Source organism: Notothenia rossii (assembly GCF_949606895.1).
Source record: "Notothenia rossii genome assembly, chromosome: 8".
Classification (NCBI taxonomy): domain Eukaryota; kingdom Metazoa; phylum Chordata; class Actinopteri; order Perciformes; family Nototheniidae; genus Notothenia; species Notothenia rossii.
The window spans coordinates 46,980,267-46,995,239 of NC_136906.1; the positions used below are offsets into that span (position 1 = coordinate 46,980,267).

Genomic DNA, 14,973 nt, shown 5'->3' on the forward strand with positions numbered 1-14,973 from the left:
AAACTTCATCACCTTTTAACAAGAGAGTAAGTATTTAAAACGTTATTTTGTATATTTTACACATCAGCAGAAAACAGAGAGAGATGGCAGGAAGGGGGAGACAGTCTCCCCCACCTTTACAGACACTGTGTGTTTTAGAGAGAACAAATACAAGTGTAAGGTAAGTGTTTTTAAATGACATCCCCCCTCTGTCTAGTGATAAGATGGCAGGAAGGGGGGAGGAGGGGGCAGGGCCAGGCTCACACAGTCACCCCGCTGTCTGATGAAGAAGGAAAGTGGTAACATACATCATTACTATTTTAAATAATTATGTTTATGGTGGGCTTTTCTTGAGGGGCTAAAATAAGATTTGATGTAGCCCCGGTCCACAGCAGGGGTTAGGGGAGACCGTCACACACAAACACACACACACACACACACACACACACACACACACACACACACACACACACACACACACACACACACACACACACACACACACACACACACACACACACAAACACACACACACACACACACACACACACACACACACTTGGGGGCGGGCCCACCTGTCAGTTTTTATGCATACTAATGTGATTGAAACAGCATTTTTTTTTTTATTATTTTTATTATACACCATAAGGCGCAACAGTGGGGGCTTTTCACACCGGTGAATACACATCACCCCCCTCCTATCGATGGATCTCACACCTACTTGGGATATCACACCTACTTGGGATCTCACACCTCGAACAAAGGGGAGGCGGGACTTAGCTTATTTGCATAATTGGGGGAGGTGTGACCTGTCACTTTTTATGCATACTAATGTGATGGAAGCGGGATGAATATTACTACTTGGGTGTCACAGCAGCCAGTTTGAGAGAGTGGGGAACTGATCCAGATCTGAGGGAGGAGTTAATGAAAAGGCCACCATAAGGGTGTATGTTTTGACTCTAGAGCGTTGGGGTTAGTCTAACATGAAAAGCATGGACAACAGAGCATAAAATCAAGTTATGCAAACGGTTATAACATACAGTATTAAGAAATCTTACAACACAACCATTTTTTTATGATTTAACTATGTATATTAAACATGTACATTCTATGTGTAAATCAAATATAACAATTTATAACAATATATTATTTGGTTTTGAGAACAACAATGAGATGATTCACCAAATAAACTATTTGTTGTTTATCTCAATGTCCGTAATTATACTTCCTAAAAGACTGTGCATTGTACATGTTGATTGAAGTAACACAAAAGAAAAAAAAATGAACAATTAGAGGAAAGCTGTTATTAGCCTGCGGTGTAACAGGTGCAGTCATATAAAGTTAATGACAGTTAAATCCTATAAGAGATCGAAAATAATAATGCATAGGCATCCCGTTCTGGGAAAAAAGGGAAAGACCTCCTGCTCTTGGACAATGATGTGCTCACCAAGTTGTATGGTAACCAGCAAGATATACTTGGAGATTTAGGAAATTTACATTCTAGTGTTTCAAAAAGGATCAAAAGTGAATGGTTCATTGCTCAGGATGCATTCCAGGGACGCTGAGCATTTTCTTCAATACAATTTAAGTTGTGTACAAGTGAAATGTTTGGCCTGATGCTGCGGCATAGGGAAAAGTCATATGGTCAACATATTCAAGGGTGATGTTCCATTGAGGAGTATGAATACAATCTCTAAATATAAAGTCAGTAAAGTATTTACATTCCTGATAGCACATCAAGTCTTGGCGGATATTCGTGCTTGAGAGCAGCAGCAATCTGGGGAAATACAGAGAAACAAAAAAGAGGGGCAGATCAGAAACCAAATTTGAGGTTTTTGAATACACAATGTGTTTAGCATTAATGAATACAAAAGTAACAGCAACATGTCTAGGTTGAGGCTAAATCAACAAAGATACTGTACATTAATTCATAAGTAAATTACCTAAATTATGTTTCCTTCTTCATCTTCACTGGTGTCTGGACTGCTTAGGCCACTTTGACTTTCCTCTTCATGTTGAAGGAAACAAGCATCAGGACCTAAAGCAGTCTTGTACTGCTGCAGTACCACATGCAACCTCTCTAACGCCTCAGCATGCTTCCTTCTTAGGGTGCACCCAAGTCCTCCATTCCCCTTGTCTACATCTGAAAATACACAAAATATTGTTATATGGACATACTATAAAGTAAGATTGCTTCACGAGGCCAGAGCACTTCAATGGAGTATATTCTCTCCCATGTACATATAAAGATGATTGTCACTGTCAAGGGACTTCCTTATGTAAAATGGCCGGGTCGAATGGGCAAAGGCCATTATACTCCATCCAATTTCTGTGACCAAGAATGATTTGGGCTGACTTTTTTTCCTTTAAAACTCATACTTTACAAGGTAGGTTAAGTTTTGCTTTCAACTTATCTTCCTCAGCCACCTTATTTTTTAGAGCAACTGCCATGTTCTGCAACCATGTGCAATGCTGCGCCATCTCCCACAATAGGATGCCTTTCTCCTCTTGCAGTCTCCGTGTAAGCATGACTTGATCAAGTATCTTTTTCTTGGCCGTAAAGTTAGCTAAAATCCAATCACAGTTATGTATAAACATGAATCACATTTTCATTATAGCATAACAATATGTTTAAAACTCCAAACATGTACTTTCAAAATAATCAAATGTATACACAATAAGAAAACTTAAGATATACCCTTAAACTAAATGAACGTTCTAACACTCTACATGATATGTGCATAACTCAGCAAGGTATACCTTCATATAACAGAACTTCAAATTAATTATTATGAAATATCTGAAAAATGACCCATGCCATGAACTTCCCATGGCCACAGCGCGGACATGATGCTCCCTCCAGAGAGGGAATGCTCCACCGCAGCAACATCTATGCCTCTGTTAGAGTCGTGTACCAGCTGGTTGTACTTCAGTACCTCCTGATTAAGGCGCTTTTTGTCGTCTGCAAGCTTCCTTCGAAGTCGATGGCGGAGCTTGCTGCTGTCTGAAAAAGACATGAAGTAGTGGGATAGGGATATGTGACTAACTATATTTGCAAGTGCAAAAAATATATATAATTCAGTAGGTTGAATCTGCAACCTAAAACATTATATTGTTATACCATTCTGTCGGTAAAGGGATTGCTTCCGCTGCCTCACACTTAGGTAAAGCCCCTCAATGCTTTGCTGCAGTGCTGTTTGAAGGATGTCTTCAGAAGTACCCAATGTTTCTGATGTTCCTGTAGAAATAATATTGGCAGTAAAATGTACTGTTACACAACACGTAACGGTTTTGAGAAACAAAGTTGTGCAACATATTTAACACCTTTTAACACAAATTGATGGTACAACTATGGAAACTGGAACATATCAGAGATAAACATGGACACATAGTTGGCTTGCTATTGCTTGAAGATTATGTCCTTGTCTACTGAAATCCAGTGAGGGTCCCATTACGTGGCATGAAAAATCAGCCTTATTGCCTTAAAATTGGCTGCTCTTTAGGATCAAATCTGTAAATTCAAACAGTCAGGGACAATGATATGTAGCTGGTGTTATCTCGTCGTGCTTACCAGATCCCCATTCCTTCACGTCGGAAATCCACGTCGACACCATGTCATCTGAGACACAATGTAGCTCCGTCTTGAGTTCCTCAAGACTTGCAGTCTCTTCCAGGAGCCTCTTACTAGTCTGATAAACAGTAGACGATGGACATTTATCAAGATTAAAACTTGCTATGATTAACAACAAGCCATGTGCAAATGACAAAGGACACAACAACACCTTTAATAGGAGGCTCACCTTCACATATCTTGTGGAAAGGGCCTGATGAAGGGAGTCACCTTTTTTCCTGTTCCATTCCATTGCATGCACTGTGAGCATGTCCAGTCATGCTTTTGAAAGCAATAATGAGGTTATGATGTGTCATCTAAAAAAGTATGCAATAATAGGGCAAAACCTTCCACTCACCTGCTTTGGACATGTATTTTGTTGTCAGGGCACAACGGGACAGGTAGCTGTTGACCTACTCCACCTCTTCCCCAGCGGTCATCCCTGCTCCCTCCTGGTTCTTCCCACTCCATATAATCTGATGGTAAAAGGTTGCTGGAATTGTTGTGCAAATAGGCTACATACTACTATACTAAACAGTATACAGATGTAGCGATTCATTTCAGACAGTTTGAAACGCGAGGGCCGTGATTGGTACGTGATCTGCCCTCGCTCAAGGGAAAACCTCCAGTTTGACTTGAGACCGCCCCCGTGATAGATAAATGTAATTATAATGAAGCCAGCTGCAATGGATCATTGATCCACCAGGGGCTGCAGTGGGGTTCCACACTGGAGCTCATGTGAAATAAAGTCAGATACAGTACACTGGATGTACAGCGGAACTTTGTTAAGATCCATATGTCACGGATATCATACTCTGTGCTAAATAAGAGACATGTAATCATTTACAAAACATCCCCATGTTGTTATTTAACAAAATAATGTTGTTTAGTTGAAAAAAACGAACAGGAGGAAATGCAGCCCGGCTCTCGATTTTTAATCCTAATTTAATCATCATCTTCACCACGATCATTTATATTTATGTTCGCCGAATTGACATGAAATCACTGACACATATGAATATACTGTATTCAACTTCATTAAAACGTTATTAACGTGCCTAAACTCAGTAATTCACTAAAAATATTTATATTTTAATGGAGCCTCGTCGGTCGATCAGGATCCCAAAGTGTAGCATCTGGATGAAGGGTGTTATTTTCCCCATAAGGAACAAGTCGCTGCAAATTATCCCGCTTATTACATGGCCACATTCTCAACAAAGTAACGACATGACTCCCAGTATTAATTGAAATGCTTTTATGGATTTAGAAAATGTTTTTATTGATTTAAAAAATAGTTGTATGTATTGATTTAAATTGACATGCATCCGCTAAGAAAAATAGTCCGTTGTTACAGTTTTTTAAACAGTCTGAATGAAACGGCAGCTCTCAGCTGTGTATTTACACAACTAATGGCCCATCAACCACAGCTCTCTCCCCCCTCCCCCCCTGATCTTTCTTCTCCAGCAGCTAAATTAACTGGATGTTACTCTGAGTGACCATAGACTGTATGTGACAAGTTTACAGTTAGTGACGTAACAACACCATAAAAGCTGGTGGGTTGAAAGCAATACGGGAGGTAAAAATAACTAGAATAATTTTGATTCATTTATTGTGGCTTTTATGTTTTTAAGTATAAAATGTTATGTAATTCAGGCTTATAGTTCACCCTTCTCTAAAAGCCTTCAACAATGACAATATTCATAGTAATTTAATAAATCCTTCCAACACACATTGTAAAAACTACTACTGTAAGTTAAGAAATCATTCCAATATGTACATCTTCTGATGTAACAACAATAACCTTATAAATAGTAACATAGCTGAACATGGTATTGCACATTTAGCTTTGAGTGTTACTGACCTGAGATGTTTTTATTACATGAATTAAGGTGACTGAGGCTTTTTAACATACAGGGATGCAAACTGTATGAAAAAGGTGACAAGGATCCGAGCCCCCGGCTCCCCCACCCCACAGAATAACAGAGGATTTTAGCAGTCAGAACAACTAAAGCAGCAGTGTTAATAATAACAGAAACGCCAAAGAGTCACATCTAATAGAAATATATAAAAGCATTTATTTTAAATTGTGTAGCAGTCAGTTTATAATTTTGGCAGCACTGTTGAGCATTTTGAAAATGTATTTTCATGCCTCTGTGCAAGGCTTAAGTCTTTCAGTTGGCCGGCTGTAAGCGGCGTTAGGGTCGAGCTTGACAGCTCCACACCGAGGGAGAGGCCTGCCGATGCGGAGCCTGAAGAGGCTTCAACAACGGCCACATCCGCCGGCATAGTGACGCCGTCTGTATTAGTAGAAGAGTGTTTTTCTAGCAATTGATTGCATCCGCGCTGCTGCGCCAGTCAACAGAGCGTGCGTGTGACATATTTAGAGCAGGAGAAAGCAAACACAAAATATACTGCATATTAAAGCAAACGATTGTAAAGGTTAAAGTATGAGCATAACAAATAAAGAAGTGTAATGTAAACATTTACATTATAATTATGATTATTTAATATATAAAGACTATATATTATTGAATTACAAGATTAGATATACTTTAGTTGATCTAAAATATTGATGTGTTCAAATGCTCTTCAAAACACAACTGAAAGTCCATGAAACTTGTCTTTCTGTATTTGTGAATGAAGCGCCATCTCCTGGTTAAAACCTGAAATTGAAAATCTGGCAACGCCCTCTTGGAAAATAGTGGGAGGGCTTAACATTCCTCTATACTGGTCTTTGGCAGGTCGTAGGCAGGAAGCTGTAAGCTGGAGTCCGAAATTCAGTGCTACATCTGTAGCTTAGATATTTAATACTTCAGTATTATAAATATAAAAAATATAAATGTACGTGATACAAAAATATTTCACATACCTCGCATTTGGTAGCATGGGCTCGAGCATGCATTACACTGAGGAATGGCTTCATGGTGGTCAGCTCCTGGAGAGCAGGAAGGACACTTGCAGCTTTCTCCATGTACGGCCAGTACTTGCAAGCCACATCCATGGCGAAGAACTTGGCTTTGGCTGGCATGAGTTCCTTTTGAAGGCGAATATCTCCCCCCTGTACATATTTAAGGCCTTCAAAAGAAACCCATGGCGACATACAGCCACCTCCATCCCTTCTTCATCCAGCTTCGAAGCCCTCCTTGACGTCTCCCTCGCTGCTGTCCACTGGGAGTCCCCACATGTGCCTCTTCCCTGGGTCTAAGACACACATATTATATCATGACAAATCAGTTAAAAGCAATGGAATCACGATCTACACCATTTGTTCTAATTATCTGATTTTGGAGTAGATGGTAACGAGAAGTAGCTGAATTTGAAGAAAGTCAGGGTCGGATATACATGGCTATTTTTGTGATATACCTATAAGGTAAAATGACGAATAAAAACTTGCATTTTTCAGTGATCTCTGTATTTTGTCGACAAATGCAGCCACCGCGCTGTCTTCTGCTACAAAGAGCCCATTAAAAAAGGCGCTGCCATCAGAACTGAGGAAAAAAAGATTAGCAAATATATCCATGAAATATAAACAGTATTCAAAAAAGTTAAATAACAACATTGTAAAAACAGCACCTTCCACTTCGCCGAAAGCGATACAGCTTCCTGTTTCCATCGGCAGAAACAGCTAACATCTCCGGCGTGCAGGCAGGGCAGATGAAAGGACCACCACAGCAGAGCTGGTCTTCCTCATACGAGGCATAGGAGAACTCCCGAAAGCTGCGCTGCAGTGCATCTCCGTTGACAGGTCCAGACTGGAAGATAATTACAAATATTGCTGTGATTTTGTCTATTTACGGAAATGTTATAATGTATAATATGGTAAAGAATATTTACACTCACTCTTCCTCCACACTTTGTGCGATGCTCCAGCAGCTTTGCAAAGGCCTGTCTGGAGAATCCCGGAGAGATGACCTTGAGCTCGTCAAAGGAGCTCCGGAGGTCCAAGGTGTAAAGTGTGGAAATACTGACCGAAGCTGGCCAGTATCCACTCTTAAGGAGGACTTTCAAGTCGGGGGTCCACTGCTGCTGGCAAGTTTGACAGACATATAGTGGCAGATGCAAGTCATAACGCCCTTGGAAGAAGTAAATAAACATAATTAAGGCACATTTTACAACAGTTCCATCTACAAATAGTCAAAGATGAACAGATATTACATGAAGGTTTTACTCCAAGTGGAAGCACAATGCCTCAGCCCACAACAATAAACATATAACAACAATTCAATAGAAATCCAAATATATATATATATATATATATATATATATATATATATATATATATATTTGTTTACCATTGATGGTAATTAAAATCACTGGTTTCCCTGGTACCACAGTGAAATTTGTGCCTTTACAGGAGCAGTTGGGTGCCTTCACAGTTGGCAATATGCAAGCTGTCAAAAAAAAAAGAAAAGCACTAATTACCATTATATGCTCGCCGAAGAGACATGTGAACATCAAAATACAAGTTTGAGAGAGCATACCTTGGTCATGGGTGTCATATCCACCTTCCACTCTAACAACACACGTTGTTGGACTTATTGGTTTAAAAAAAAACATTCATTAAACTGTCCCTGTTGTGGAGTGGCTGGTTCTTGTGATGAAGTACATCACAGTCTCCACAGAACCACTCCTCGGGGAGACACTCTACACCTTGGGAGGAAATACAAAATTATTCTAATATCCTAGAATTACTTTCATTTTCATGTGGCTTTTCTCTAGGTATCCAGTTTTCTAACATCCCAAAGGTCATGCATGTTAGCTGAAAGAGCAGGGCACTGAGCATTAATACTGAAAAATTACAATTAGGTAAAGTAATTTAAATAAAGGTAAATGTTATCTCACCTAATAACAGCCGGCTCGTGGCAGAGGCCACACAGGGGATGACCAACAGCCTCTTTTTCTAGAAGGCATTGTAGGTGGTCTGGTCTCGCTTCTTTCCAGCGCTCTGAGGCTTTCTGGTGCCGAAAAGACCAGGATGAGGCAGAGCTTTTTTGAGGCTCAGGAGGAGGACATGAGGAAAGAATGTCAGAGAGTCTCTCCATATTATTTTCTGTGAACAGAATGGGAAACTTTAACTGTAAATGACTATATTTAAGATGAACACTAAAAATCAAGGATCATTTCTTTGCTCAGTATGGAACTGGCCAATATCTTTACTGAATTACATTCCTCGTTCGAGTCCTGAACTGTCAGTTGTGTATAAGGTTATTTTCTCTCACTAACACAATTTATTTAAAAATTGATTTTAGTTTTAAACTTAAAGCCATTTTTGTGATTTACCAAATTCGTGTTGTGCTGAAGGTTCAGTACGCAGAACCTCCACACTGGAAGACTGGAAGTCCTCAGTCGGGGGGGATGTGACTATAAAACATCACACAGAGGGTTAACAACAGATAACTGATGATTTGTATTATCTACCTATTTTTTAAAAGCTTGTGAGATTAAATAAAGCATAGTTCTTATGACACCACAGTGGGAATGTCTCCGACTGTAGTGTCACTATGCGTTTATATATTGGAATTATTGTAGACCCTCAACAAGCAATTACTGTGTTTTAATTCGATTTTCCAACCATTTACTTAGTAAATTCATAAAAATGTAAAATAATTGGGATTTCAACCTGCAGCTGAGCCTTGGCGTCGCCCTCCACGCCTCCCTCTCGGCTTGCCACGTCCTACACAGCCCCTTTTAGGGGACTGTAAAGTGTCTCCTACAGAGCGTGCCCGTTTCCTCTCCTCAGCTGCTTTCTGTGACCAAGTAACAACTCATGTAAGGTTGATGTTGCTGATAAACTGATACCATATGACAGTGCACAAATAAAAGTAAATTCATTCACTTGAAGAACATTTTTGCTTCAAGTTTTTCCTACCATATACAACTAATGAAGTAAAACAAGTTGAACAAGCTTTATTTAGTAAGCCTCTGCCCCCCATGTTGTAATGATGAACCGTTTTGCAAAGGCCCTATACATTGATCCAAAATCCAGTTACTCTTGGCCTGTTCAGCATTTTTTGGATAACAGATAGTGCCAAATTCAAGTGGGAAATGAATGAGGTCATATGGGTTAAAACACCAACCTTAGCTTCAGCTAGCATGTGATGTGTTCATGCTTCAGCTCAAGAGCCATGGGTTTCCCTTCTTTGGATGTGGGATTATTGGGGTCTGGGTTGTGTTTTGTTGACATTGCAACACAGCCAGCCAGCCAGACAGACAGACAGACAGACACAACAGATATGCAACAGCTGCTGTATGAGACAAACAGATATAGAGAGACAGATTGTAAGATTGAGATGGATAGATGAAGAAATAGATAATGAATGATAGAAAAAGATAGAGACAATAACTATAAGAAAGGTAGGTAGATAGATAGAGAGATTGATTGAGTTTGGCTCTTAAAAGTGCCATTGGTTTTATGATGGTGTAGATCAGTGTATGGGTTTGTGGTGTGGGTACAGGAGCTGCAGGAGAGAACAGAAAAAGTGAATTATGTAGTGAAACTAGTTTTTTTAAATGCACATTGTGACGGTTTAACTACTTTAGACAGACTGAGTTCATGTACGTGTTTCCTGTTTCATACGCGTAACAAGCACATGGACGTGGACTATGCCCCTCCCCCCCAAACATATATTAAAATGTCGGCCAGCGTTAGTACTGTCATGTGTAAAACAAAAGCGATTAAGATAACGTATAAGACCGACGTATGTAGCCGTAATTAAGACAAATATTTTTCACACACCACTGATGAGCTGATATAAATGTAGCTAAACAAGTTTAAGCTTATATTGAACGTGAGCTAGCTAGCTAGCTGCCCGCAAGAATAATTTCACATTCATGTTGCTTTGCTGATTATGGCGAAAGCATTTCTCAGACTTAGAACAGTTCAGTATGTATGATGAACCATGCGAGTAAAGGCTTAAAGAAAAGCCCCAATTATTAAATCTAAGCAAAACATGTATCAGACTTTAGTGACCCAACTTACTTTGTCAGAGGATGGATCGCAATGCCGGTGGCAGCGTCTTTGGTCAATAGGTGGTGCTCTGAATGATGTAATTTCCTGTACCGATTATACAATAAATATTAATACATTTCCTATATTTTGACACGATAACTCTTTAATAACCTAAGCAGCCTACGGACAAAAACAAAAAAGTATATACAGATGTGGCACTGAATTTCAGACTCCAGCTTACAGCTTCCTGCCTACGACCTGCCTAAGACCAGTATAGAGAGGCGAAGTCCCTCCCTTTCCGGGGGAGCTCATGGGACCCCGGAAGCGGAAAATTATACATTGAATTCAATGGAGAGAGAAAACGTATCTTTTGATCCCGTTTGAATTGTGCCACGAACTACACATATGATGTTTTTCAATTTAAAAGAACATTTTGCAAGTTAAAAAAATACAAATGTGTCGTAAAACTGTGAAGTAACACATTTGTTTGTGTTAAGCCGCTCAGTGAACTACATGTCTCTGGTCCCGCACAATACGCGTCACCAACACAAAGATGGCCGTCACGTTGGCACATTTCACCTCATTCTTTCAGAATGAGAATAAAAGTATAAAACGAGGTGAAAATCACTACAAGTCTGGGCACGTTGAGAGCTGTACATACACAAAAGGGGAGTTAGTCGGTTCTGTAAGAGACAGCATGCGGGACCGGCTTTACAAGGTTTCGGTGAGTAAAATGAGTGCAATGTTAACAGGTTAATGTCAGTCAATAAGGAGGAGAATGAAAAAGAAGATGATGAACCACAGACCCGGCATATAATGACTGCAGTGTGCAGGGCTGTGTTCATTTATGTTACTGTTATCAATAGCATTAGTTGACTGAGAAAACCGTCAAGAAAAAAAGTTTAGCGATGTTATGAGTCGACTAGTATAATATGCCCATGGCTGTGATTGACAACCTGGACAGCCATTCAGAAGCTAGAATGCCAACCTAGAGAGCCAATCAGAACCTAGAACGGGTGTATACGGTTGTGTAAGCTGTGGATAACATTAGTGTTCACATGAACAAGGTTCACTCCCCTGTTTTCTTTTAGTTGCTCTTCAGATTGAAGCGGACAGTTTTATATCGACCATACTGTATGTGTGACCTCCTTTTACATCTCGTTGTGTCATTTGAGTTTATTTGCTGTGTGTAGATTCAAGGATTTTGGTTATCTTGTCAATTTGTTTGGTTATCTAGGCACAGCTGTGTCTGACTCCCTCTGGTACACTGGTATGTGTTTTCCTAATGTAGAGAGCATTGATTAATTCATAAACTACACACTGAGTCTAGATCCTGACCAAATCCTTTTTTGTTGATCAAATGTTTTTCAAAAATGTAATACACATTTAAAAAAATACAATGTACAATCACAACCAATACAACACAAATTACAAAAAATACAGAAAAAACAAACAATAACAACAATCAGACAAGAGGAAAAAACTATGGAAAAATAAACCCTCACACCCCCAGATCCGGACCATCCTTGTATTGCTCATTCAATCTATTATAGCATGTTAACAAACATGGTACCTACTTTATTTGTACAGATCTACATGGGAGACGATGGCGCGATGCAGAGCGATGTCTGCGATTGTGCACGGGGGATGTACAAATGCAGCCACGCTGCAGCATTGGCAATATTTGCCATGTGGCAGATCAGCTCCACAGAAGTTGAGTGCCAGTGGAGGAAGCCTGGCACTTCAAAAGTAGTCCAGCCGGTGTCTCAACTCTACCAACAGCAAGAGGAGACATACAACCCACTGGCCGCTGAGGATGTAGACTGGTTCAGGTCTGCACTGAGGGGCACACAGTATGGCATGGCATGGCTTTTGTCACCTGAGCCAGAGCTGCAGCCTCAACATCAGGCCATTTTCACCGTGCCGGAGCTGGTGAAGGAGCATGGGTGTCGGGGGCTTGAGGCAATTCTTGCCTCAATGCGACTGAGCAGAGACCAGCAAGCTGCCATCCAGACAGCCACCGTAGGACAGCAGACAAATCCTCAGTGGCAGTTACACAGGCAGGGCAGGTTGACAGCTAGCAATTTTGGTGCTGTGCTGAGGTCGGGACTTTCATCCACTCCATGCGCGTCCCTCATGAAGAGGGTGCTTGGGGGGTACAATTTAGACGGAGTCATGCCTGTCAACTGGGGAGTTGTAAACGAGGCCGAAGGGGTGAAGGCTTTTGTGCAGGCCTATCGGGTGACAGTGATCGACTCTGGTCTATTTGTGAGTGAGTCGGGTGTTTTGGGAGCATCACCTGATGGACTTGTGCAGACATCTGCCCTGCTGGAGGTGAAGTGTCCACACAGCCAGAGGAACATGACCATCGCGGAGGCAGTCCAGTTACCATCCTTCTGTCTCCGTGAGGAGGGTGGGTCATACATTCTCAAGAAGAATCACCAGGTCCAAGGGCAGCTTCACATCACAGACCGGAGCCTCTGTTACTTTGTTGTGTGGACCACGAAGGAGGCGATCATCATCCCAATCCCCAAAGACCCTGCATGGCATGGCAATCTCCTCCTCCTGGAGAACTTCTACACTCAGCATATGCTTCCTGTGTTGGCCAGTAGGGAGGAGGACATGTAAATAAACACACACACACACACACACACACACACACACACACCACACACACACACACACACACACACACACACACACACACACACACACACACACACACACACACACACACACACACACACACACGATATTTAACTGATAAGCAATAAATCCCATTTTGTTGGAAAAGTAATAATGCTGCATGTATACGTTTTTGTTCAAATATCGCAAGTGTTATCGTGTTATGTGTTCCTGATATCGTGCAGCCCTAATATTAAGGCCTTATTCAGCGCATGACATTAAGGATTTTGGGAGATGGCCCTGTGGGCCATCTAAGCTAATTTACAGTTGGCCCTGAGCCCAATAGAGATTGCCCTGAAAAATGCGTGCGGACGAAATGCCACGAAGGGTTTGGTGGTCCTCCCTCTAGAGCAGTGGTTCTCAAAGTGGGGGGCGCGCCCCCCCTGGTGGGCGCAGAGGCATGCCAGGGGGGGCGCGAGAGACCAGGAGGAAAAATGGTTATAAAAAAAAATAAAAAAAGATAAAAATAAAAAATAAAATAAAAATCATAATTTGAAAAATTATTGATTCGAAAATAATATGATGCAGTACAGTACTATTACGTCTGGGTCTCTGTTTCATTAAAGCTCGGCTCTGTGTGTGTGTGTGGAACGAGCCATTTTGTGTGCGCGTGAGAGAGAGAGAGAGCGCACCGGTACTGGAGATCGTTGTTGTTAGCTTCTGGTGCTAGCGAGCTACGCTAACGGATATAAGGAGTTTTTTCAACAACAAAGTGGAGGAGAGTCCTCTCCTGTCAGACTGAGAGCTAAAGGACTCTCTCAGTGTTATCTCAGTGGGTCTCAAATGTTTTGGTCACCATTAATGTAAATAATTATTTCCGAGGCACACGTTTATATGATCATTATAGTTATAAAAAAATAAGAGAATAAATGAAAAACAGGTATGAAATACTATATGACAGTAAAACAAGAATAAAGTTTAAAAGGGTGATTTGTAAAATATCCATCAAGAAAAAGTAAATCTGTTTACATTTCTGTTTCATATGGGTGTTGAGAGATGTATCCATAGATCTCTTCCTTTCGCTCTCAAAGTGCACCAGATTGATGCTTTTAACTTCAATATTTAAAAATAAATCTTCCCGGGGAAGCTTGCCCCCGGACCCCCCTATGTGACGTCCACACATCACCTATAAAAATAGCACTTTATCCCTGCTTACACCTATATGCCGTGAGCTGAATATTGAGCCTTCATTGTAACAGTCGCGGGTACGTTGTGTATTTGCATGGGGATTGTTGCAGTAGAAAATTCCACTGTAGCGACCGGTACATTAATGGGAAACCCTAAATGTTTGAGCACCCTCTATGAAACGTCAAGCTACCCCACAGCACCCCCAAAATAAATCTCTGGCGCCGCCACTGAGCTTGATTATTCGTTTTGGGGGGGCCCGACTTTTTTTTTTCTCCAAAGGGGGGGCCTGACAGAAAAAGTTTGAGAACCACTGCTCTAGAGCATTTCAATTTTTGCAGGTCTTAGATGCGGTCTGGTGCATTCTCTAGACTGAATTATAAGATGAACCAGCACAATATTATATTGTACAATTTCAATTTTATTCTTCATTTCACTTGTTTGTTTGTTCTTGTTTGTGTTTGCTCGCTTGCATGCCCTGCATAGCTATAAGAAATACTTAAGTTGTTGGTCAAGACACTTTCCATCTGATGAAGGCAAATGCCTTCATCAGATGTAAAAAAGTAGAAAACATTACATTCAGTTGTAACTGCCAAAACAAACATTATTTACACTATTATGGCCC

The 14,973-nt window shown here is 40.8% G+C and overlaps 1 protein-coding gene across 1 annotated transcript; it reads right to left on the reverse strand.

Annotated features, from left to right (window-relative positions):
* Window positions 1–629: 629 nt before the first annotated feature.
* Window positions 630–12,964, reverse strand: LOC307016209 (uncharacterized protein; the record flags this gene model as incomplete). Its single annotated transcript, XM_079645252.1, has 16 exons — window positions 630–1,756; window positions 1,923–2,546; window positions 2,792–2,983; window positions 3,101–3,217; window positions 3,551–3,668; window positions 3,780–3,871; window positions 3,948–4,065; window positions 6,459–6,790; window positions 6,984–7,077; window positions 7,163–7,341; window positions 7,430–7,662; window positions 7,882–7,980; window positions 8,071–8,123; window positions 8,432–8,639; window positions 8,870–8,950; window positions 12,838–12,964. 9 exons carry the CDS (start codon window positions 12,962–12,964, stop codon window positions 6,518–6,520), a joined length of 1,347 nt encoding a protein of 448 aa, XP_079501378.1. The 3' UTR covers window positions 630–1,756; window positions 1,923–2,546; window positions 2,792–2,983; window positions 3,101–3,217; window positions 3,551–3,668; window positions 3,780–3,871; window positions 3,948–4,065; window positions 6,459–6,517.
* Window positions 12,965–14,973: the final 2,009 nt, after the last annotated feature.